The 27256-nt window shown below is 37.5% G+C and overlaps 1 protein-coding gene across 4 annotated transcripts in view; it reads right to left on the reverse strand.

The window, feature by feature from the left end:
- Nucleotides 1-824: 824 nt before the first annotated feature.
- wnk4b (WNK lysine deficient protein kinase 4b) overlaps nt 825-27256 on the reverse strand; it is a 77817-nt gene continuing 51385 nt past the window's right edge. The window contains exons 5-20 of one of the 4 annotated variants that reach the window (XM_077212130.1): nt 24257-24345; nt 21692-21911; nt 21208-21610; nt 18641-18825; nt 18038-18111; nt 16926-17061; nt 16622-16738; nt 15442-15615; nt 12542-12596; nt 12118-12246; nt 8642-9516; nt 7802-7907; nt 6577-7141; nt 5643-5857; nt 2510-2604; nt 825-2363 (exon numbers count right to left, since the gene is read on the reverse strand). In XM_077212130.1, coding sequence (XP_077068245.1) covers nt 2361-2363; nt 2510-2604; nt 5643-5857; nt 6577-7141; nt 7802-7907; nt 8642-9516; nt 12118-12246; nt 12542-12596; nt 15442-15615; nt 16622-16738; nt 16926-17061; nt 18038-18111; nt 18641-18825; nt 21208-21610; nt 21692-21911; nt 24257-24345 — 3441 coding nt within the window. In that variant the 3' untranslated portion in view covers nt 825-2360. Of the gene's footprint in view, nt 2605-5642; nt 5858-6576; nt 7142-7801; nt 7908-8641; nt 9517-12117; nt 12247-12541; nt 12597-15441; nt 15616-16621; nt 16739-16925; nt 17062-18037; nt 18112-18640; nt 18826-21207; nt 21611-21691; nt 21912-24256; nt 24346-27256 lie in introns of all 4 variants that reach the window. The other 3 variants (XM_077212131.1, XM_077212129.1, XM_077212128.1) reach the window with 3 other exon arrangements.

The following is a 27256-nucleotide window of genomic DNA, read 5'->3' on the forward strand; positions in this document are numbered from 1 at the left end:
AGTAAAAAAATGCATATACAGGCTCAATTAAATTATATCAATCTCTTCCTGACGATACTTTGTGGTCTTATGAAACGGAACGATCGTTCTGTGCAAGAAACTGAACATTACAACATTATTACCTAAAACCCATAACCTCGGCAAACTGTCCTAACTCGTTCTGGAGCGCGAGCTTCCTGTCGCATTATTCCGTCAGCCTCTGGTATTAATTTTCTTTTCTTTTTCTACTGTAGCCGTTGACTTGAGTTGAAAGAATCACCAATGATGGAACACGGTGCCAGCTAAAAATCTTCTTCACTGTTCTACTGAAGAAGAATAAATACCTACATCTATTGTAGCCTACTATGATGACACCTACATCTTGGATGACCTGAGGGTGAGTAACAGCCATTTTTCGTTTTTGGGTGAACTATCTCTTTAAACCTGGAATAATGTTTTTTTTTTTTTTTTTTAGCATTTTTTTAGTATTATAAAAAAACTACATTATGATTGAATTTAAAAGTTTTCTGCACTATTTCTGAATCACTAATAGTAATCCATTAAGCATAATTGTGATAACGTGAGATATTCCTGCAAATAGGCCTACCTAAACTGTACTTTTTAACTATATTGTTATGCTGATAATATAATTACATTTTTGATTTTGAAACATTTTTAATCATTTGGAAAAGTATTACAACAATAAATTGGAAATGGAAATTGGAAAAGTATGCATTGGAATAGGAAAAGTAGCCTATGCAAAAATATGCATTTTTACTAGTGGTCTCAGACCTTTGGATTCCAGTTTATATGACATGTTCACACAGTTTTAATCTCGGGAAACATTTGGTTGTTTGTGAATTATTATTTGTTTGTACATTTACAACAATCATGTTTCATACAAGAATCAGAGAAATAAAAAAGAGGCACAATCTGCATGGCAGTACAACATTTTTTCCACATAATATAATACAGCTTTTCTCTTTATCTAAATATATCTATATAAATCTTCTCTTGCTATGCAGTAGAACACACCTGCTGTCCCATCAAACGCAGACACTTTAAGGCAACAATTGTTCAAACTTCACAGTTTCTCAGTTATCAATAGTTTCTGTTTGTCTTCACACACGAATATATTAACATAAAATCGCTGCATAGGCAGTGAAATATAATCCTAGACATGCTGCAATTCATACCTATACAGATCATATACTGGCAAATGCCTTGCAGAAAATTGTGATCAGTTGTTTGCTTGTATTTCTTCTTTCAATTATGAAAACATAAGTTAACATGTTCATTTCACACTCTATCAATTATTAAGATATGAATAACAAAAGGAAAAGCATTAAGAGGGAAGAGTTTCAAAGCAAATTCATTGTATGATGGGTTTTAACATTGGGAGCAATTAAATTCTTAATCAGAACCTACTAAAATTTAAACTAAATGTATAATTACAAGCTATAATTTAGAAAACAAATGGCAGTATGGGTATTCAATGAGATTTGATTGACAAGCACATTAAAATATGCTTATTATCCTCATTTAAATATTACAATGATTTCAGAACTAAGTGATTCCAGCTCTAAATATAGATAAAACGCTTGCATTCTATATCAGAGTTCTCTATCAAAAAAGAGAAATAAATTCATTGTCAATACTGCGAGTTATGGGAATTAAAAAAAATATTTTGTGCAATTGGTGTGTGTGCAAAATATTTCAGCAACAAAGTCACATTTGAACTGTAGTCCATGATGAAAGTTTTTACAATTTGTCAAATATATACATGATACTGTTTTATGTAAAAGCAAACCTACAGTGAGGCCTAAAAGTTCTTATAAGCACTGCATGCATTCAATTGCATCGCATTTTTACAAAAGAAAAAATGTAAAATTGTTTACAGTACCGATTCGTTCAGGTATTCATGACTGACTGGGAGTTTGAAAATAAATATGAACTGACTAGCTGAGCTATAATAAATGCAATATGGACAAAATTATAGAGAAAAGAGCAACCACATGGACTGCCAAATAAGTGGAAAAACATTTGCAATTCATACATTCAACCACCGGGGATGCTATAGCTGAAAATGTGTGGGCATTTCTCCATAAATCTGTGCTGAGATCAGCAACACTGAATCTTTAAACACGTTAAATATATAAAGTCTTTGCTTACAAATGCCCTGTCTCTTCAGAAAGGCAAGCAAATTCCAAGCAGAGGTATACTGGTTAAAAATATTCACATCACAGCCTTTGAAGAACACACACTTGATACTACAAACATGTGCTCACGCACATTGGCAGTTTCATGTGGAAGCAATGTTGTCACTTCAGTCCATAAGGAAAGCAGGATGGGGGCCAAAGAGGGGGCCTAAGCAAAGGAAATCACTGTTGGAAAGATAAAAAAGGAAGGTCAGTGCATCTAACGTGATAATTCCATTAGAGGGAGTAAAGAACAACAACAAAAAAGATACAGAAGGTGCAGAAAAGTAATAATCAATAAAAGCAAATAGAAAATCTGTGGATACACTCACAATTCTGGCGTAATCAGTGGCAAAGGTCACTCCTTTACTGGTCCTCTCCTGTGAACCACTGCTGCTGCCGCTCACTGAGTTCTTCCGTATGATACCTGAAGTGTATTTGTGGAAATTATAATAACACATGTATGAGTTACTGCCAAATATGCCTTCATCTATAACCAATGAATGGCTGTTATAATAAATATATATTACTTTGCATTAGTGTGAGTCTGAAACAGACATGCACATTTCAAAGCAGTGGCGGAGCCAGAGGGGGGTCCGGGGTGGCACTGGACACCCCTGACATGCGATTGGCCACCCCGGGTGCCACCCCAAAATTTTATTTGCTACTGGCAGTTGCTGATGCTGATTTTTTTTTTAAATTACGTTCGCCGGCAGCGCGGCGCGCACAGTTTTCAAACCGACGAGCAGAGGACGAGAGATGGTTGCAAGATACCGAACTTCACCGAATAAGAAAACATCATATTTGAAGTAAGCTTTTAAGGTTTAGCATCAGGGTGGTTTGCTCCCAATAGCCTAAATTAGGCCTAATACACGCATATACAGTACCTTGCCGTGTGTACGTTACAGTATACAAATGTTCTAGCTAATGTGAGGATAGGAGATCAAAACGCAGGCAAAGAAGAGCAGAAACAAGCGATATCATAATGCGATCACTATAGGACTATGAAGCTTTATGGGTGTAGGTTGTTGATGGACTCGATCTACTGTGTTTTGTTCATCATTATGAATCTTATCTAGATTTAGTCTTTGATAAAAATGCGATTTTCTCAGCCTTTTGCTCAAGTTGCTTTTTATGAAACTTGCCAACATTCAAGTGTTGATAAAAAAAAAGACGCACGAAGCTAGAATAACATTATTTTTTTGTTTTTGTTTTAAAAGCACAGGGTTTGTTCTTTCTTTTGGTATGTACAGATATTCATACAACAAAATATTCTGGGGTGCCATGAAATTGTGAAAATTACCAAAACCACTTTTTTTTTATACTGGCGAGGAAGAGTTAAATGTTGGTAATTGGATGATGATTAGAATATGAATATGATTGGAATCATATTTTAAATTTGTCATATTTTTGAACAGGGTCAATTAAACATGAAAAGAAAGGGAGAGATATCAGAGTTATTTTAAAATAAGCACAAACATAGTCCAGTCATTTTATGAAAAAAAGGTTGAACAAATTGCAACAGAAGCAAACTCAAATAATTTTGTATCCTCATTATGTCCTGAGTAAGGAAACAAAGTCCCTAAGAATCCCATTAGGGGAAAGTTTCGAAATCTGTTTCTGGGGATTCACTTTTTATTTTACTTACCTTTTGTCTTCTGCATTCTCCTTACCCTTGTCTCCTGTTCTTCCCTTTGACTCGTCCCCCAGAAACAGTCGCACAGACCCAGCCCCAAACCCCATCTCTTAATAATTAAAAAAGGCTGGTTTCTAAAGTACTTCTTCCTGCCTTTATGTATTAATGCTCATGGGTAGCCTAAATGGGTTCCATTCAGACCTTAACAATAAGTATTTTACTGTTATGTGTCAACAAGATTCAACAAGACATTTTCACCTGGCTAGACCCAATGTTTAGAGCTGTTGTGGTATTTATGCAAATTCGCACATACGTAATTAGATTATGCACCGTTTGTCCATCTTAACAAACAATTTTAAAAAACTTGGAATACATTTTTTGTTTGTCTTGATGTAAGTAATCAACTCAGTAATTTTCATGGTGATATCTAAAGGTTAAACTTTTTACCCTATTCTCATAAGAAAAAGAATGAATAGGCGTATGAATAGGCTATATTTGTTTTTTTCCCTAAACTTTCCCTAATGGGATTCTTTGGGAATTTTTTTCCTTACTCAGGACATATTGAGGATACAAAATCAGTTGAGTTTGCTTGTTGCAATTTGTTCAAGGTTGACCCCCATTTTGGCTTAAAATGACTGGACTAACAGGCAGATCAGGTGCAAACAGACCCCCCAGCCCTTGCATCACCACTGGCTAGTCAGAGTCAATGTGGTCAGACTTCAGAACCAGCAACAGGTCAGAGCATCTACCAGACACAGGCAGTCAATCACATACCCAATTCAGGAATTTAAGTTGAGATGATTTTGCCAGATTAAAAGGATAGTTCACCCAAAAATGAATATAAAAAAAATATATAAATTAAATAATTAGAATTAGAATTATTATAAATTATTATAAAGAAAGAATTATGTTGTATTTACTCTTCCCAGGATAAGATTTTATATTGATGGGCAATAAAATTATTTAACTTTTTCAAGGACATGTCTGCTTAATGCCTGCTATATCTAATAAAAGATAAAATAAAATAAATATATATATATTTTTTTTGTAAATGTGAGTTTTTTTGTAAATAAATGCAGCAGTTCATAACAGACACATGCGGTATCTTATCTACTTGGTGCTTCAGCTTTGCAAATATTTTGGATGTTCAACACTTATAGACACAAACAGAGTGACCCAATTCCTTCCACAAGCTTTTCCACTGTGTGTGTGTGTGTACTGTGTACCCCCGAAAGTAGCAGTGGCCACCCCCTGGCCACCCCATGTATAAAACTCTAGTTCCGCCACTGTTTCAAAGTAACCATAATAAAGGTTATTGTATTTTTCCAAGAATCATTAAGTGCACACAGCAACTCACTCTGACCTGCTCTTAAAGGGAAAACACTCTTTAAGAGATGCACTTAATGGGTTAAATCTTTGCCATAATCTATCGTTACCCATTTAAGTCAGAGCTAGATGATGAACTTAATTTTGAATGTCCAGTATATGTCCAGTATCAGCCAATAAACATCTACTGTCTTTTGATGCCGAATAATAAAAAAGTATATTGATAATATCGCAGCTGTCGGCTGATTATTAATATGGTGCGGATATTTTTAAACCCCAAATGCCAAATAAATATTTATTCAAAATCTAATTTCTGAAACAACTTTCAGTTCAGTTGACCCCATCAACAACTTCATTTTGGCATATAGCGCCCACTTTTCATGATCCAATCAAAACCCGATGGAAACAAGTCCAGTTTCACATTATTAAAGGATAAATAGGTTATGAATGTAGTTCTATGTTGAAATGTGGTTTAAAGCGATAAAAAAACTTTGTAACTTCACCTATGGTACCTGTAGGTGGCAGTATGTCCAGTCTTTGCAGGCTATTTCGGCGAGAGGTGGGGTACCCTCCGCTCTTAGACAGGCGGCGCTGGCGACTGGACAACATGGCCGCTGGAGACACGATTCCCGGAGGGGGCACTTTACCCATCCGTTTGTAGAGCTCCTCAATCTCTAGCTTTTGAGAGCTTTGGAGGGCCTGCACCTCTGCCACATGTCTGAGAAAGAGGGGGAAGGAAAGAGAAATGATGAGGAACAGGATATGAGGACAACATTCTCAAGGCAGTGCTTTTTAAACTTTATCATTCAATCAGTCCATTCACAGATGATTAATCAGTCCACGAATTTAATGATTTGAATAATTATTTAAAATAAATATTTTACTAATTTAGGTTCAGATTATTTAGGTTCATAGTATTTTTGCATATTTTTACACTATATGTCATCAGATCTTTAACTAAAATAATATAACTGATGTAAAAACAATTCACTTTTATGCATATACAGGGCATAAATGTGAATCTTCATTTTAAAAAAAAGTTCTACCACATACTAACACCGAAATGGTTGTTGATATGAGGTTCTTCATATGAAATTCAGGGTTTGGTTTTTGCCAAACATAGCAAGGCCCATGTGTACAAAAAAGCCCCACTTTTGATTAATTTGTCCATAAAACAAAGCAAAGACTTTTTCCACACCTGCAGACGGCATAATTGAAAACTTTTCACAGCACTGAACACATTTGGACATGTTCAAAATGGATTTAAATGACTTGGGATTAAACCTATAAAGGACAAAGATTATCAGATTACTGTTTAACAGGTTTTACATCATGCTGAGGCACACTGTTGGAGTTTGATGAAACTTCATAATGAATAATGACCTGAGGGATTGTTCAATAGCCACAAGCAACCCACGAAACACACTATAGGCTCACCTCTCTCTGAGTTCCTGTAGCTCCTCATACATTCCCTCGTCTTCACTCTCTGTCTCGTCGCTGCTGGCGTATGATGTGCTGCGCGTGTAGCTCATCCAAGGCTGATTTAGATTGAACTGAGGGCTCCCTGCTGAACTGTCCAGCAAACTCACACTTATCCTCCTCCGCCTCCTTTCTGTCTCCTCCTCCACCTCCTCCTCTTCTTCACCTCCACGCCCCTCACCTGGTTCTACAACTTTTCTGTCCAGGGTATTAGTTTCTCTGGTCCACAAGGGGGCACTCTCTGAGCTGTGCAAAGTCTCACTAGGCCGTTTGGTAAGAGGTGGTGATTCATTCAGAGAGCTGGGACTGATTTCTGATTTCACCTGTACATCTGTGCTGCTGTCTGATTGGCTGTTGTGTGCGGGGGGCGTGGTTTCTGGAATTACTATAGGACATGTTTGAGTCGGCATGGATGTTGGCAAAGGTGTAGGGGTGGAAGTTGGCGTTGGGCTGGGAGTTGGAATGGGAATCTCCTTGCTTGGACTGACTTGAAACCTTCCCACTGTGACAATAGACTTTTTCTCTGTAAACAAGGAGACAAGGATGTTTTTTAACACATCGTGGTTTAACATGTTATAACAGCAAGACAATCAAAAACTAGATTTTTACACTTTCTAAAAACAATGTGAGTGGTAATAAGGGGTATAAAACTTATCAAAACTAACTGAACAATGTGCTAAGTATGCAGTGAGCGCTTACAGTCAATAGATGGCAGCTGTGTGTTTTCATTTTAGCATTTCATTAATGTCAAACACAATTTGACATTTTAGGAACAGAGTTGGAGGGACATGATATGGAAATAAACCTGAGCAGAATATTGCAACAAAAACCAACATTTTTGGTATGGCTTTCAAAATCATCATTCTATCTCAACCAGATGATAATTCCTGTCAGATATTTTGCTAGAGGTGTTACAGGGCATGTTTATTTTCAGAAAGACAGCAAAAACCTTACCTTATTAAGAGAGGACTACTGCTCAAATTATTTGGTCTAAGTTTTTTGAACTAAGGTTTTATGTTTTTGAAATAAGTATATTATGTTGACCAAGGCTGCATTTGTTTGATAAAAAAAAAAATTACAGTAAAAACCAGACAACTTCTGTGTCTTTGTGTACATGGAACATAGGGTGTGTACTTATTTATGGGTGTGTATGTGTTTCACAAATGGAAAGAGTGCAACTCACCTTCAGATATAGGCGAGAGTCTTGATTTGGCTGCAATGGTATTTGTTTCAGACACTGCCAGAGACATGGATAAAGTGGGCAAGGACCTTGGGACAGGCGAGGACACCTTTAAAAACAAGTTGAAAAACATTAATAAAAGTGTCAACCCCAAGAGTCCTTCTACAAGTGCTTTAAGACATACAGTATAATAACAGACAACACCCAAGTCAAATAATTTACATGCTCAGAACAGGTTTGTCTGAGTATGCTAACAAAGATGACAGAGAGTAATGTTTCACTTATGAGTACACCATCATATTTATATTGACAGAAACATTAAAAAGAACTTATTGTGTCTTGTGTCTTTGTTTAAATGTTATACATCAGTAGAAGAACAGGTTTGGCTTCAGATGACTTTGAAGTTATAGTTCACCCAAAAAAAAAAAACTTTGTTTTTTCAAACTAGAAAGACTTACTTTGTTGAGTGGAACACAAATGGAAAATGTCTTTCTCAATTACAGAATGTTCAAAAAACCTAAATATATTCCATATGGCTATAAGACATGCGATAGTTTTGTGTAAGAAACCAATTGAAATTTAAGTTGTTATATATTGATTAAAACTTTGCTCATTAAAAACATCAATAACATCTCGTAATGAGTCTGTTAGCTCAACGTGATGATCTAAATTTGGATATTCATGAGCAGACAGAAGATTCTGCAATATTCCTCCTTTTGTGTTGCATAGAAGAATATAAAAACATACAGGTTTGGCATGTTTCGATAATGCCTCAGAATTTTCATTTTTGTCTGAACTATCCATTTATGAAAAAGTTGTTTGTGTGTTATTTCGAACACTCACAGTGTTTTGCGGGCTGGTAGATGTGGAGGATGCTGGTGAGCTTGTGCTTGTGCTTGATGGGGTGCGGGTGCTTGATGCTGTACTGTCTGTCCGCTCTCTGAGCTGCCCTATGAGATTAGACTGGCTCTCCACAAGTGGGCTACTTCTGGACACTGGAGAAGAGCTTGAGTTTGTGGGAATTGTCTGTTTAATCTCAGAAGTCGTGCATGTTCTTGGCTCACCAAGTGGGACTATTGGTGTCTGGCTCCCTTCTTGAGGTTCAGGAACTGGTGCCGGAATCTGCGTATGAGCATCAGGGTATTGGTACATATCCATAAACTGTCCGCTCATTGCCCCCTGGTGGTATGGAGAATCGGCATTGCTCATGCTTGCATGCTGAGCTGGATACATGGGGCCATACCCTGGTTGAGGGTTCATTTGTGGGTGGAAACCTTGAGGGATTGATCCAGCGGGTATAATGGACTGGGCAAAGTTCATAGCTAAAGAAAGAACATTGGCCAGGGAAATAAAGGGCTGCTGGGAAGGCGATGGCCACATGCCTGCAGGTTGCGAACCAGGTGGAGGGGCAACTGGAAGCGGCAGATTGTTGGTTTCTGCTTGAGGTGTCATCTCATACTGCTGAACTGGTGAAACAACAGAAGAGGATGAAGAGGAGGAGGAGAAGTTTGGGCTGCTGGGGACACGGGTGTGTGGACTTGGGTTGAGAGAGGCGTGATCCATTTGGTAGGGGTAGGCGAAGTGGGTGTTCTGAACGTAAGGTGGTTTGGTGAATTGAGGGGGCATGGCAGACATCTGATTTGGCAGATATGACAGAATATCAGGGTGGGAGTACTGCGGGTAGTTGGGCACAGAAGACTGATAGGTCTGTGAAGACCCTGAAGGAAACAAAAATAGACAGAGAAAAACTGGGTTAAGCTCTATATACATAGTAGCAATCAAATCGCTATTGGTTACTAAGTTGTTGTAGTGTTCATTGCTAGGAGGGTTTCCTGCCTCTTCTCTACAAGCCATAACCTTTCACCCATTATGCCTTTAATTCCAGGTTGCTCTACAAGAATTGTCCATGGAGTAAATGTACTGTAAAAGTACTGTAAGGGACCATTCACACAGAACGCTTTTTTGCTTTGAAAAAGTCGCTGGCAGTGGAATGGGGCAAAAAAGTATCAAAGTCTTGAGATGTGTTTTTTAAAAGTTGAACATTTGTTTAACTTGAGTGCCGCGTTTTTAGAATGCCATTTTATGTATGAGACAATGAAAAAGACACGAGACACAAACGTAACGGTCAAACACAGAAGTCTAGCACATTTACATAGAAAAACAATGGAAAAGTGGAGCAGTGGAATGGAAAAACCATGTTGTTGGAACCAGCCCTAAGGGTGTTTACAGACCTGTAGATTTTGTTCCAAAACAGAGACTTAAAATGTGACAATGTTGCATTTTCTTCATGGTTCAAATCGCTTTCACAAGGCAACATTTCAAAGTGTACCAAAATATGTTTTTGCAAGTCACATGTGAGTAAAACTGTCCTCTCATTAATCAAAGTGCACCTGCTTATATTCTGGGATTCCTCTCATAGCGTCATTCATCAAGATGGATTAGCCAGTTTGATCAATGGGCTTATTGTGGCTTTATCTGAAGACACTTTTATTATAAATTATGATACCACTTGGGTTCACTGGTCCAATGGGACGCATTGCTTTCTAACCACAACTGAACGGCTCCAGAGTTCCATTTCAATCCGCCAACACCACTTTGTTCAGGCGATCTCGGACAGGTTGTTTTGGTGCTGATCCGAGCATGACTATCATGTTTAAATATACTTGCATGTCTCCTCAAATCACCAACTCTTGTTAAAAATTAATAACTTTTGGTCACTTTGTCAATGTTCATGTGAACGTACCTAATCACTTTCAAATGTTCAACTGAGAAATCATATGTTAAAAAAGGACTCTCAGACATTCTCTGACGAAATCACTCCACAAACATCATTGTGGCATAAAAACAAAGCCACGAACTGGGATGTGACCTCTCTCCTGAGGCGCAAACCACTTTGGAGCATTTATCAAACTCCCTGTGCCAGTCCTCTACTTCCTGTGCGGATAGTGGATACAGTGACACACCTAGTCAGAAATAGAGCTTTTATACTGTGCACAGGCTGTGTAATACATGTAGTTTGTTCTCTCAGTTAATGAAATCTACTTGTTCATTTTGAAGCAGCAAGTGTCAAAAGCAAATCCTGAGATACGTCAACAATGACACTGGCATCAAAGCTTTGTCTCCATGGGGATGGGTGTTTAGAAAGCCATTTGCAAAGTGGGATACACAACATATCAAGTTTGTTCCAGTAGCCTCACAGCTAATGGTGTACCGAGAAAGAAATGACATCAGCGAAAGAAACCAGATGAAAGAGCAAGACAGAGCGAATGTTCATTATGATGCACTGAACGTCCTCAAGGGGATCGGACTGCACTGATGGCCTGTGTGACTTGAACATAGCACCCATTACCTAGAGAGACCAAAGATGATTGGTTCTGATATTAAAAGCTGATGGTGATCTGAAAAATTGTAAACATCTTCATGGTAAAATTATAACCATTTACCGTTAATCTAATTCATTAATACTCTGCAAAAAAAGTACCTGACATACTCAACATACTCAACTAAAGTTACAGATAAAATTACAAATTACAAGTCACAAATTCCAAAACGACTTGAGTAAAAGTCTTAGGATTAAATGAGCATTTTGTCCTTTTTAGGGTCGCATCTTGTGACATCATGTCCTGCTTTTGGTTTATTTACATGTCTTTGGTCCATGTCGCGTTCATATTTCATTTGAACCACACCAGAGTTCATTTGGAAGTGGACTGAGACCCATCTTTTCAGTGGTCTCGGCTCACTTGTTTGGTGCACACCAGGGTTCGGATGGCAGCGTTCACACTTATTCAAATGAACCGCACAAACAGGGCAATCACACCAGGGTTAGTTTTAATCGAACCAAACATGCCATGTGTGTAAACACCCTAAAAGGTGCTAATATATTGGATATAAAATGAGTACATTTACTTAAATACTTTACATCACCGAAACTCCGACTGAATGACCCGAGGTTGGGAAAAAACATTTTATGGAATAACAAAATAATGGAGCTAACTACAGACCCATTGTTTGAAGGAAAAAAAAAAACATCTATTGGACTTGATTCAAGTTGCAGGTACAAAACACTTTCTATTCAGTAGATAAGCTTATAGCACTTTTGGGTTTGCATTCAGTTCTATGTAGTATAATTACTATTTGGATATAAATTTGACCTTCGTCCTCATGTAAATTACATTTCAGCATGTAGTTTGTAGTAATTATTAATGGATCACTCTGATAACCATTTTATTTAAGTTAAGGATGTTATTAACACAAATTCTCAAAGTAGTATCAAAGAAAGAAGTGAATAATGCATAAAAAAGATAAGGGGTTTATTGTACCTGTGGTGTGGAAGGATTGTGAACGCAGGGGCCTGACGGGTGGAACAGCATCAGGATCGACGTAAAAGTCGGCGCTCAGAGTAGGCGAGGAACCGCGGGTAACTGAACCTATACTGGCACCAGCATAATCTGAAGGACATACACACAAACAGGTTTATATCATGGTGGGAATTGTTTTATATTGAGCAAATTAAATGTTCTATACCCTAACCCTTGGAGAAAGCTTTTTGCATTTTTAGATTTTAATGAATACATTATTTAGCCCCTTCCTTAAGCCATTTTTGTGAGAATCAAATACATTAATAATAAGATTCAAGACTGTATACTGATATAAAGCACACTGAGCATTTCACGCATGCTTTATATGATCAGTGTTTGTGTGCACATGTGTGTATGTGGCCTGCATGTAGTGCACGTTTGTTACCTGGCAACGAGGAGGAGGAGTGCGTGCGAGCGAGGCCCTGTGTGTATAGATTGGGCTGTGGGGAAAAACAGAGCACATGTTAGCATTAACGTCACCATCTGGCGAAGTGACAAAGTTAGGAACACGTGTGTGAAAAGATAAGAAGACTGTCACTCAAGCACAATTAAAGTCTCCAATCACACTGTTCCAGAGGCCTTTCTCACTAATGACTGTTGCATATTGATGACTAAGTTCTCTTATTCCAATCAGTGTGAGGAACACACCGCGTCTTTGTGAACTGTTATCACTAACATGATGACAGAAGATTGGATTTCTGAATCACAACATCTAAAGCTCACAGTAAACAATTGCACTGTAAACCAGACACACAAATAAAAATAAAACCTCTGATATGAAAACCACGGAAAATGTATTAAACTTCAAGATTTAACTGTATCCTGACACTTATTTCCCCTTAAGTTCAATTTAAATGGTCCTGTTGTGTGACAAATTACTTTTTATAACAGTATATAGTTTCTCAATTAATGGATGATTTTTTTTAAAAATGTATAATAAAAATAATTATTAAAAACTATACATATATATATATATATATATATATCCATATGGATCCATATTTTATGTTATTGTTCCTTTATTATATTACACTATAGATTTATTTTATTTTTTTACCACACACATACAGTATATTATGGCTGTCAATGTTAACACGTTAACGCATGCGATTCATTTAAAATCCTTAACGTGTAATTGTTTTAACGCAAAAAAATGTCTGAAGCATGTGAAATTGCATCAATAACGTAATTTACGTCACACAGATAGATGATCTTAGAAGTCAGGAGTTTAACACTGAGGATCTAGAATGGCGCAAGCACCTGTTACCCTGGTAGGTGGCTCAGTACATTCACATTTCAGTATATTGTATCCACACACATTCAGGATAATGTTTTTGTCTCCAATTGTCATTTTTTTGGAAAGACTATCTATCTATCTATCTATCTATCTATCTATCTATCTATCTATGTGTGTGTGTGTGTGTGTGTGTGTGTGTGTGTGTGTGTGTGTGTGTGTGTGTGTGTGTGTGTGTGTGTGTGTGTGTGTGTGTGTGTGTATGTATAATACTGTATGTAATAATATATATATATTATATATACAGGTCCTTCTCAAAAAATTAGCATATTGTGATAAAGTTCATTATTTTCCATAATGTAATGATAAAAATTAAACTTTCATATATTTTAGATTCATTGCACACCAACTAAAATATTTCAGGTCTTTTATTGTTTTAATACTGATGATTTTGGCATACAGCTCATGAAAACCCAAAATTCCTATCTCAAAAAATTTGCATATCATGAAAAGGGTCTCTAAACGAGCTATTAACCTAATCATCAGAATCAACTAATTAACTCTAAACACCTGCAAAAGATTCCTGAGGCTTTTAAAAACTCATGGTAATCATGGGTAAGACTGCCGACCTGACTGCTGTCCAGAAGGCCATCATTGACACCCTCAAGCAAGAGGGTAAGACACAGAAAGAAATTTCTGAAAAAATAGGCTGTTCCCAGAGTGCTGTATCAAGGCACCTCAGTGGGAAGTCTGTGGGAAGGAAAAAGTGTGGCAAAAAACGCTGCACAACGAGAAGAGATGACCGGACCCTGAGGAAGATTGTGGAGAAGGACCGATTCCAGACCTTGGGGGACCTGCGGAAGCAGTGCACTGAGTCTGGAGTAGAAACATCCAGAGCCACCGTGCACAGGCGTGTGCAGGAAATGAGCTACAGGTGCCGCATTCCCCAGGTCAAGCCACTTTTGAACCAGAAACAGCGGCAGAAGCGCCTGACCTGGGCTACAGAGAAGCAGCACTGGACTGTTGCTCAGTGGTCCAAAGTACTTTTTTCGGATGAAAGCAAATTTTGCATGTCATTCTGAAATCAAGGTGCCAGAGTCTGGAGGAAGACTGGGGAGAAAGAAATGCCAAAATGCCTGAAGTCCAGTGTCAAGTACCCACAGTCAGTGATGGTCAGGGGTGCCATGTCAGCTGCTGGTGTTGGTCCACTGTGTTTTATCAAGGGCAGGGTCAATGCAGCTAGCTATCAGGAGATTTTGGAGCACTTCATGCTTCCATCTGATTTCATTTTTCAGCACGACCTGGCACCTGCTCACAGTGCCAAAACCACTGGTAAGTGGTTTACTGACCATGGTATTACTGTGCTCAATTGGCCTGCCAAGTCTCCTGACCTGAACCCCATAGAGAATCTGTGGGATATTGTGAAGAGAAAGTTGAGAGACGCAAGACCCAACACTCTGGATGAGCTTAAGGCCGCTATCGAAGCATCCTGGGCCTCCATAACACCTCAGCAGTGCCACAGGCTGATTGCCTCCATGCCACGCCGCATTGAAGCAGTCATTTCTGCAAAAGGATTCCCAACCAAGTATTGAGTGCATAACTGAACATAATTATTTGAAGGTTGACTTTTTTTAAATTAAAAACACTTATTTTATTGGTCGGATGAAATATGCTAATTTTTTGAGATAGGAATTTTGGGTTTTCATGAGCTGTATGCCAAAATCATCCGTATTAAAACAATAAAAGACCTGAAATATTTCAGTTGGTGTGCAATGAATCTAAAATATATGAAAGTTTAATTTTTATCATTACATTATGGAAAATAATTAACTTTATCACAATATGCTAATTTTTTGAGAAGGACCTGTATATATACACACAGTATATACATATATATGTATATATATATATATATATATATATATATATATATATATATATATATATATATATATATATATATAGTAAAAAAAATAATAATAATAATATTTTTAGAATCAAAAATAATAACAAATATTTTTTGAAATCTTTATAAAATTATAAAAACACACCTGTGAAGCAGACAGTGTGCCGACTCCGCTCAGGTAAGGCAGATGACCGGTTTCTCTCGGATCGAGTGGTTCCAAAGGCTCTCTCCTCATCAGGGCTTCTGCTCGACGGATGATATCTCTCATGCGGTGGATGAATCCCTCTCTCTCTCCAGGTAGGATAAACTCATTATGTACCTAAAAGGAGTGCAAAGAGTCGAATAAGTTAATTGGGTTGATGTGATTTGGAGTCTTCTTGCATGCTCTGTTGAGCAGACTTTATTAATGAGTTCAAAGGTCTCCTTCAAAGGTACTGGAATTAAATACAGAGCAGTGAACAAAGACATGTAGTCATAATGCAGCAAAGAGCAACACTACCGTCTATATTTTAGACTCTTATATCCAGTCTCAAGGCTATGGGCAGGCTGATCAAAACAACTTTTAGTCACAGCGAGCTAACACAAAGAAGCCAAAGAAAGAAGCTAACACACTCACCCAGATTCCATTTTACATAAACATTTTCTGCCTCATATCAATACCGACAAAAGTTGAACTGTTTTTAACCTGATAAAACACAGAGATGGGTAACAGCGGTCCAATACAACACATGTTTCCATGGAAACATACTATAGTAGCAACACGAAGAACAGAAATACATTTTCCAGTGATTTTCAGAGCTAATTGAGAATGTGGTGATAATCATTTTCAAAACATATAACGCTAAAAATATGTCAGATGTTGCTGACAAGTCACAATGGACACATAAGAACTGGTTTTCCACTGGTAATTGTAGATGCAACAAAATGTTTTAGATGAACAGGTGAGAAAAACTGTGCATAGAGTTTCCACTGTGTGTTTTTTTGAGGTTGCAGAGTTTGTGCAAACACAGAAGCTGAAACATAAACACTTCTCACAAGGAGGGCCACCTTATCTGTGTCCTTGTGTCCACTTTGACGTCCATAACTTTTAACTTACAGACATTCAGTGAAGTAGTAGTGGAGACCAGGGGCAATTGTAACACGTTTTATATTTTCCTTCCTACAGACTATGTCAGAATTATTACAATTACAATTTTATTATTGTAAATTATGAAAGTATTACATATTATAATTATTTTTTATTTAATTTATTGTCTTTTTATTATATATTTAAAAAATATTTTGTATCCATATTTTATTTTATTTTCGCTGTGATGCTAGCTCACCATCACTGTAGCGATGTCTTCTGGGTTGTCTCCATCCAGATCGAATTTAAATGTCACCATCTTGCTGTTATGAGTCTGTAGTTGACACTCTACAACCCGATCCACTTTATCTGACAGCTGCGTGAAGAAATACACAGGCAGGGAATGAGGTGAAAACATTTATGAGTATATTACAAAAAAGCTATTGATTTTGAAAGCAGTTAGCAATTTTTATGAGATAGACACATTTACAGCCTCAGTATTAGCAGGTTGGGAACCACGTAAGGACAGTTAATTAAAGCTAGATAATTGACTGGTGAGTCACCCCAGTGATGCGTAGCCTTGAGCGAGCTCTCTTCCTGAGCAGCTTGGTTCCGGTGCGTTTGTTCTGACCTTTCCCGCTCCTCTCCGAAAGACCCTCGTTTCCGTCACTCAAACCAGAGGTGACATCAGAAGCGTAGCTGTTCCGAGAGGAAGGATATAAAACACATGGTGACATTCCGAGTTCCTGAATTTCCCAGAACTCGACTTCACAGAATGTTCCTTTAATCAATTTACCATAAGCACAAAAAGATAGATCTTCTAAAATCAGGTTGAACTAATTCAGTATAATGCAGCTGTGTCCTTGTGTACCCATTTTGCCATATGCTACCTTTGCTTTGCCTTCGTCAGGATTCCAACAGAAATGTTTTTTAGGGTATTATGCTCCCCTGAGCTAAACCATTCCATTAATGCTCTTTCCACTAGTGTATGTGTGTGTGCCTGTTTCACGAGTTCACACTTACATCAATTAAACAGAGTAAAGATTATGCGTATTTGGCGTGCTGTCCGGGGGGAGGGCTCCGAGCTCGGAATTTTGCCCGAACCCAGAGTACTCCCCCCGTTGTTGTAAGAGTATTAGGACTAGAAGTGAGGAGATGGGGTGGTGGAGGGATGCTGTTAAACTGTCAATGAACGGAGGTAAGTTTGCTGTATATATACACAGCGCTTACCTCGTTGATTAAGCACTACTCGTGTCTAATTAGGTTTGATTATCTGAATGTGCTCCACGTGTGTTTAATTAGGTTTAATTATCTGAACGTGCTCCTCCCGAACTTTGTTAATAAAACATCATTTATGAGAAAGGAACTGCTCTCACATTGGAGCATTACAGCCACCGTGGGTATACGTGGCATGTTGGTCAGTTGGCGAGTAAGATTACAGCTCTCACAGCTGAGATCAGATCCACATTTTCTTGACGTCAAAACAAAGGTAAAATCCACATTCACACACATACTGAGGGAGGTAAACAACAGTCTTTTTATCGGACTGATTCTGTGTTCACAGCTTAACAGGTAAAGAGCAGGATGAAGACGTTAAAGTGAACTAATTTTGTCAAATTTTGACATATATCCCCTGATTAGTGCATAGGGAACTGTTAATCAGAATTCAGCTTACCTGTCGACAGGAGAGGAAAAACCACTGGCACTTCCTGACTGGGTCCTCTCTGTATTTTGGGACACAGCAATGCTCTGTGGGTGGGCCAATGAAAAATTATTACCAATGCAAATCATAACTCAGTTTAGGTAAAACTAAATTAAAATTAAAAAATTAAAAATTTCAAATTTGCATTTTATTTGATGGTTTAAACACATTTAGGGTATTTTAAAACTGCTCTAATGCAGAAATGCTCTGCAATCTTACGTTTTCCCTTTAACTTTAAATTATTAGTTATGTATACAACCATTCCAAAATTTGGGGTAATTAAGATTTTAATGCTTACAAAGGGTGAATTTATTTGATCTAAATATACAGTAAAACAGTAATACTGTGAAACAATATTACAATAGTTTTCTATTTTAACATAATTAAAAATGTCATTTATTCCTTTGATGGCAAAGCTGAATTTTCAGCAGGCATTACTCCAGTCTGTGCAGTGACCAATAATGACCAAAAATTGTACTGACTCTAAATTTTTAATTGAAAGGGTAGTTTGGATAATATATCAAACAATCATAACTCTCCATCATTTTAAGCATCTCATGCTCACTGGTAACCTACCGAGGGGAAACGGAGAGCTGGGATTGCAGCAGCTGGAGTGGGAGTGGCTTCAGTGGGTGGAGCTTCAATGGGTGGGGTTTCCACACGAGGTGCTCCACTGGTTGCTTGTGGAACTGTGTAGGGTTGGTTTGTTACAGGAGCTCGAGACTCTGAAGGGCTGAGGTAGCCGTCCGTCTCACAGTCAGCTGTCATGGTCATCGTCATTCAACCAAACAAAAGAAAAATAGTTTGTTAGTGTGCAGCTAACTCTTACTGCTGCTAAGTGTATATAGATGTCATGTGTGACCCAGCAAGGCACCAGATTATACACTGACTTTCATGGAGGTTGCTTATTTTAAAGGAATTTTTCCATGTTTTAAAGCTCAATAAATCTGTTGAATAATTGAATGTACTCTACTGTTCAAAAGTTTGGGTTTGGTAAGATTTCTTTAAATGTTTTTGAAAAATGTCTCGTATGTTGACGAGGACTGCATTTGTTTGATTCAAATATAGTAAACGTATTGTAATGATGTGAATTGTGAAATATTATAACAATTAAAAATATATTTTCTATTGTAATATATTTTAAAATGTAATTTATTCCTGTGATGACAAAGCTGAATTTTCAGCATCATTACAGTGTCTTCAGTGTCACAAGATCCTTCAGAAATCATTCTAATTTTCTGATTTGGTACTCAAGAAACAATTTTTTCTTTGTTTTTTATCTTTATCAAAGTTGAAAACATATTTACTGCTTAATATTTTTGTGGTAAATGTAATGCATTTTTTCAGGATTCTTTGATGAATAGAAAGATCAGAAGAACAATCTTTTGTACAGTATGTCTTCACTGTCACTTTTGATCAATTTAATGTATCCTTACTGAAATTCCTTTAAAAAAAATCCTACTGACCCTAAAACCTTTGGACAGTTAGTGCATTGGTGATATATAAATCTATAATAAAATGATACATAACATGCTCACTAATTGGAGCCAAAATGGAACGAATTGGAATCGAGTGACAAACAAACAATCAATTAATTTTATTCATTTTTCTATAGTGGTAAAAAGTTGTTTCAAATCAGTCCAGCCCAAATTAAAACCTTGGACTTTTCAAAATCGAATTTACCCTTTTAAATTGGCATGTAAGTAAACATTCTGTACATGCAAATGGTCCAGTAATAAATATATGCTGTCATACAATGTAGCAACTGTTTATCCACTAACAAGTAAATCATGTTGTTTTTAAAGGACATTTGGTCATGAGAAACATGTTTGAAGGGTTGGCTGGTCATGGGATATGTGTGGATCAACATCCTCACTTCGGATGGAACAACATTACAATCAACCATTCAGATTTGAGGTCTAAGTTTACAGTTATTGTCAAGTTTAGACTTACAACCATGGTTAGGAGCTTCTACATTCTCACTACATTCTCATTAACCTATCATTTCCCTCCAATTTTAGAGGTAAGTTATGGTTAGGATTATGTTAGGAGGACTATGTTTTTGGACTGGAACAAGTCTTGGCAAAATCATTGCAGCCTGCACAATACTCTACTACACTGTTTCGGTGCGCACATGTCACAGTGAGAGTTTTTGGGTTTCATTCAAATGTGCTCTTATAGTAAGTTGTGTCTATAGCCCTATTTGCACGGGATAAGTATTACCTGGTGACCTCTAGTCATTTGTAATAATTGCGGAGGTTGTCTGTGATCTTAATCCCGTGCGAATCGGCCATGTCTGTAATTTGTAAAGTAAAAATTCCCCCGCAAATGACCAACTATATTTCGCCGAAAACCGACGTCCTGTGATAATATTAGTCCCGTGCGAATCGGCATCTCTGTGATTTGGCAGGATCGTTTATAATTTTTCCTAGGTTTTTGTTTCCTGTGCGCTTTTTTATCCATCTTTCGCAAAGAATGAAGGCTGCGTGGGAGTGTTTTGATAGTATTTTGGGTGCTGGGTAATATCGCTATATACACCATACAACTATACAATTAGCAGAAAGAGAAAGCCGAAAACCATCAGAAGAGCAATAACAAAAAGAATGATTAGATGGAGATGGATGACATGTATATCAGAGTGCGGTAAGACACATTCTTCTGTTTATGATATATCATACAGCTAGACCTATAACAACAAGACATTTCCAAGCAATAGCCTTTTGACATCATATCCGGGAGATAAGTCAGTAAATTCGAGTAAAATCACAGGCTTTGCTTATCCCGTGCGAATGCACCACACGACAAAGTCATGGAAAAATACATTCAGGAAGAAATGGAGATCAATAGCCGACTGGCTGTTTATTTTTTTTAAACGGTTACAACAAATGGTAAGTAATGGATTATTTTTAAAAATGTAAGGCAGGACCATGGTTATTGATTGGATTTTGGGATATGGGCTCTGCTCTTAAAAGTAGAGGCAGATGAACATGAGTTTGCAGGGTCGGGTTTAAGTGGATACAATTCCTGTGAACGTGGACGCATGGACGAATTGTTCATAATAAGATCTAAAACTTGCATTTAGAAAATAGATGCCATTAATATAATATAAACGACTTTATATAAACAAAAGCACACAAACTCACATGTTGCTGATGAGTAGCTGGCATGGCGTATGTTGAAATGCTGCCGCTGGTCCGCGAGCGGCTCTTCGGGTTCAGTGGCAAAGCTGGCGTTGAAGCCAGAGTCCAAAGATTCGTTTGCAGGCAGGGAAATGGGACCAGACACTGTGACAGTGGGCGGAGCTTGTGTAGGGGTGGATATGTGTGTCTCTACAGGAGGTTTAGGAGCTGGAAGGTTAGAAACTGAAGGTTCGGCTTCAAGACTAGGTTCCAGTTCCTCTTCAATCACTTCCTCTTGGCGACGCCTCTGCACCTCTTCAGCCTGACGGCGGAGCTTCTCTCGTTGTCGTTTGATGGCGGTGACGCGGTCACGGATGGCTTTGGCCACAAGCTTGTAGTCAGCCTCGCAGACAAAGCCAAGAACAACCTAAAGGACACGGATTAGCTTTAATGTTTGCTGAACTGTACAGTAATGGCATGGAAATTAATTCGAGATCTCAGATCTCACCATCTCCTGAGCCACCTCCTCCGGGACATCCTTGTAGAGTTCGAAAAGGAACTCGATGGCATTGTTGTCCTTGTATTTGCCATGGAGCTTCTTGGTGTCGTCCATCCGTAGCCAGAGTTTAAGGCCAGACTTCACCATGTCATCTTCCTCAGCCAGCTCAACATGGACACCATTATTCTCCTGGAAGAAGGTGTGCTCTAAGAGGTCCTGGATAGTGTACCTAAACAAGAAAATACATATGATCATATACTTTTTACAAAAAGGCATCAAGGTTTGGCTGTTTAGCATGGCCTAGTTAGCCGCTACTATCGCTGCTATCTTTTTTCCACTAAAAGCCATTAAAAATTAGCTCAGTATTTTGGCCAAATAATGTTTTTATAAGCAACATACAAATGGTAAATAAATATTTAATTACTATACTGAACTAGCTATTTTTAGCTATTGTTTTTGATGAATGCTATTTATTTGAGCTATAGCTTTTAATAAGTGCTATTTATACTCCCAATCTTTTAAGGCAATTTATAACAATACTGTCTTGTCGCAGAGTTAAGTCAAATCCTAGTACAATAAAGTCTCACATCTTATAAGAGATGGGCTGTCAGGCACTCTGAGGTCCAAATCTGACTGAGAGTAAGAAAATGCAAGAAATCAAGAAAATGGAGTTAATTAAATCAACAATATTAATCATAAAATTACCTGCTGCTGGATGGAGTGAGTCATTACTAGTGGCTATTGACCAACTGCTTTACATAATGGTTGGATGGCATTAAATGGACCATTATCCAGGCATAAATGGGTTATGTTGAATATGAACACAAGTGGTGTACTTGAGTGATTTCAAGTTGGTATTACTAAATCAAAATTTCAGTTACTTCTCTACTTCTCTACAGAAACAGAAATATTTGACTCATGTCAATTGTTTTTTAGTACAAAAGTGTCAAAAGGCAAAATAACTTTTGCAGGAAGTCCACACAAAGTCTGTTCAAAATGTAGTGAGCTGCCTACAGAGGCAAGAAAAATAATAATGATAATTAATATGCTTACATTTCTTTCACTAAAAACATTTCAGTTTAACAAAAAAAAAACATATTTAACACAATATTTGTGCGCTACTGTGTGGATTTGTATGCATATTAGAGTACCACACTGTTAGCTTAGCAATGAAGTTGTGTAGCTGCCTATGAGTACAGCGTTCCAAATTGGTCATTTATGAGCAGTGTTGAGGGTAACGCACAAGTAACATGAGTTATGTAATCAGATTACTTTTTCAAGTAACTAATAAACTAACGCAATACTTTTATATTTACAACAAAATAGTTGTAGCAAGTAGCACAAGTTACTTTGTTATCCCATTTATTGACTGACCTCTTCTGTCTTCGGCAGTAAGTTCAGAGGTGTATTACATGTGTAAACATGACGGTTATTGTAGTTCTAGGTGAAATGTGAGCATGCATTTACTCATCTCACTTGAAAAAAAAACAGTGAAATGCAAACTCAGAATATAACTCAGACCTGCAATAATTAAATATGTTCAATAACACAAATATACTTTGTGTGTTTAAACTCACTTTATTAACCAATGTCTTTGTTCCTGACCGTTGAAATTCCAGTTCAACCATACTTATAAGCATAAGTTACTTTTAATTAATTTATTTTTTATTGCTGAATTAAGAGTGTTGAACTTTCTTCTCCTGTGTCCTATTCTACTGCGATCTAGAATGGCAGCACAGCTGAAAGGTATGTTTGAGCTGCGCCCTCTACTGTACAGGCGTGAATTTGCATTCCCTTCAGCCTGAAGGTTATTCATTTACTCATTCATTTGCTTATTCACATGCAATTACTGGTATTTACTTCAAAAATAGAACCTTTTTTGTCATTAAAAAACAAAGCAAGCAAGCCCAACCCAGGTGAGAAAAAGTAACCCAAAATTAATGTAAGGCATTACTTTCCATAAAAAGTAACTAAGTTACTTTTTTTAAGGAGTAACTCAATATGGAAACTTATTACATGTAAAAGTAACTTCCCCAAACATTACTTATGAGGTTCCATATTGGTTATAAAGTTGCTTTAGAAGCATGTGAGCAAAAATATATTAATGACGTGACTGAAATTAGCTAGGAGTTAAAAAGATGAGCAGGAATGTGTAAGTAACTCTCATTTAAGTGACCCAAAGCCCTCTGATACCACAGGGGTCATGACAGACAACCCAGAGGAGAATGTTTTGGCCTTAGTAGCAATGTAAAATCTGAAAAAAGTCTGAAAAAGTGACTGTTGATTCTGCAACATGTGTCACCTGACCAATGTAGGGTGGAACAGAAATATCAAACAGTGCAGCTGAGTAACAAAAATAGTGGCATGCAGGGATCTCTGAGGAGCCTGCGTGGTATTGTTTAAACGTCAAAAGGACAAGAATCAGGGTATTGTTTTTTTAATGTGCACACAGTAAAAACTCGTCTGGCAGGTGTTAAAACATTACAAAGGCTGCTGGCGCACATACACATCTTTGCAGTTATTGGGTTACAGATCTTCCTCTTTGTTGAATGACCTTGTAGACACTATAGTTACCTTTCGTCTTTGTTCATCCTGATGCATCCCTCAATGATCTCTTTTAGTTCAGGGACTTTCACTTTGTAAAAACTGTCAGGCTTCATTCCCTGAGAAAGAGAGAGAGAGAGAGTATTTTTTCAGGATTCACAGATTTGTCTTTAAATCACAGAAAATACAGTTACATACCATGTGGCTCATGTTTTGCCAACATTTGGTTCTGACAAGCAAAGTAAAGAAAACACCTATATTGTGTGGAGTGTGGACCAGACCAGACTTATGAAATATTCATTTAGTGCTGATTTATATGCATAAATCTTAAAATATTACTTTTTAAATTGTGAATAATTTGTGTTGGCCAATAATCAATTAATTGAATTGTTAATCACAATGAAACAAATTATGCACAGAATCAAATTCAATCATCCTGAATTTGCAAAAATGCTTCAGAATCTAGCTGAAAATGTAATCGATTTGCTGACTGCCCACATCCGTACCATGAAAAAACAATGTTGAGTGTGTGCAAACACAACTCAATAATGATACAGACCACACTTGCCAGGTTGACCTTCAGCATTTCAATGTTGAAGCTTCAGCCTCTGTTTGACTTAAGAATGCCTATATAGAGTTAAGCTACTCTTTAAAGCTAAACCTTTTTACTCATTTCACATGCAAAAAGGTTAGCCAATCATAAAAGAAATCATTTTCATATAGACATGGAAAAAGGTCGCGAAAAACTAAATTATGACCTTGACTTCAGGGGAAGAAGGGGAAAAACCAATAATGAATATAACATAGACCTGACTAAATTAATTAAATAAATGTTTAAATGGGTTCAATATAATTTAAGCTCAATTGACAGCATTGATTCATCCTTCAGTTTGCAAAAAATGAACGAAAATTAATAGTACTTATAATGGAAACCTATGGGATGCTGTTGATGCTTCATTGAATTCAATCCGGAAGAGTCCTTTAAAAGGGACCTAATAGAAAGGAAGCAGGCAAAACCTAATGCAGACATCCCACCTCTCCCGCATATTGATAGCGGCCTGAAAATTACATACAATATCCCGGAAATCGAGTGAGAAAGAAAGCCTTTTTCCATCTGGTATTCCGATGCGTTTTCAGTGAATCGATCACAATTGGCAAGCCGTATTGGCTGTACCATCTCTCCCGGAAATGAGTTTTTGGGATGTCTGCTAACTTGTCTGCTAAATTAATGACAACTAATGTGCCTCCGTTTTACAATATGTACCTCCATATTGTAAAGAAAGAGAAACTAGGCTTTTTAAAAGATTGGCTATATAAAACTGTAAGCAGTTTTTAATGCAGCGTACATTTTACATATTGGCCCGTATAGAACTGTAAGCAGTTTTTCTGCATATTTAGTCAACAGAACACACATGCCAGAAGTGCGTTCAGTCCTTCTGGAGTAACCAGACAATGTTATCGGCGTTATCTGTTGCAGCTAATGGCAGTGAACAGACGCCATATTGTGGAAAAACATTGATCACACAAGATATGCTTTGAGGAGTATGGTTTGGTTGACTGTTTTACTAACTCTATTTTACAAGCCTTGTGAGGACATATAAGTTTCCACAATCGGCCATAATAAACACTTACAAAAATGAATACAAGGAACACTGTGATTAAGTCTATATTGGATTTTAAAGAAAAACAGTTCATAAAAAAGGAATGCACTGCAATCGTCATTCTATAAAATTATTGTTTTTCTAAAAAGACCTTCACTTTTTCATTTAGATGATAGTAAATCTAATTCTGGAATCCAATGAAACTGTCTTTTCACAGTCCATCTCCTTTGCTAAGTGGAAAAGCAAAATTAAGTCAAGCTATCGTTCTGGAAGGCAGCTGAAACCACACTGTAAAGTAGATGAGGTGAAAACCACAAAATTGTGATGCTGAGGAAATATTCGCAGCATTATAATCATTTTAGAACCAACTGATTCAAAGTAAATGTCATGTTAAGTGAACACAACCTAGTGTGTGAATACATGTTTGCCATAAACAGTTTAAAATCCATCACTTAAAACACTGTTTTTGGACTGAAATCTTCATGGAGGAAAGCTGTGATATAACTTCATTATTCTTCCAACCAGGCCTGGTGCCATTTACTCATTGCAAAAGTCATTATGAACTAGATCCATGCTGCTGTGTGACAGAACATTTTTGTGGCAACGGAAGGCACCTCAATGTTCTGAGCTGGCCTAAAAATACAGAGAGGAACTTCTTGACATAACCAGAATGCTTTGGTATTGCTCATTTAGATAATAGGCCCATTGAAATGTTGAGATGGAAAAGAAAACAGAAAATACAAAACAGAGGTGCAATTCAGCGTAAAGTGTGTGTGTGTGTGTGGGGGAGGGGGGGTATGGGGGGTGGCTGTGGCATGAAGTTCTCACCCCTGAAAACCACTTCTGTCTGAGGCATTGGGCAAAACTGATCTCATAGGCTTTCAAGAGGGGTTCGGGAGGCATCCAGACCAGAGTGTGGAAAGGGATTAGCTGAGTATAACAGAATGAGTTTTCTCTGGTCACGCTCCTCGTGATGACATCAGTCTTTTGAGGAGACCCCTTGAGAGCATGAGGCAAAGAACCAAATGCCCATTTATGTTTGTTTCACACTACATTAATCACTTCTAACTCTTTCTCTTTTCCTTCTGAGAAAAAAAAGCTTTCTTAGCCTGGTCAGGATAGTCTGGTTTACTGTTTTTATAGGGATTTGGGGTAATTATTAGCGGGCTAGGCAAGGAGACCAACTTAAGACCAACCTGACCAGACTAGGAGACCAACTAGTTCATTAGGACCAGCATGTCCAGGTTAGGAGACCAGCTGAACTGGCTTAAACGACATAAAACCAGCAAACATTCTCATCCCTGCTACAAGAAATATTTTAAATAAATATAATTTCTGTTCAGAAACTTTCTCTCTTTTTCCTCCTCCTCGCCAATGCCTTAAGGAACGTTCATTACCTCATATTTACACAAGAAGCACAACATTACAT

The sequence above is a fragment of the Siphateles boraxobius genome, unplaced genomic scaffold, assembly GCF_051911475.1.
Source record: "Siphateles boraxobius isolate OS27281-9 unplaced genomic scaffold, OSU_SipBor_1 66, whole genome shotgun sequence".
NCBI classification, from domain to species: Eukaryota; Metazoa; Chordata; class Actinopteri; order Cypriniformes; family Leuciscidae; genus Siphateles; species Siphateles boraxobius.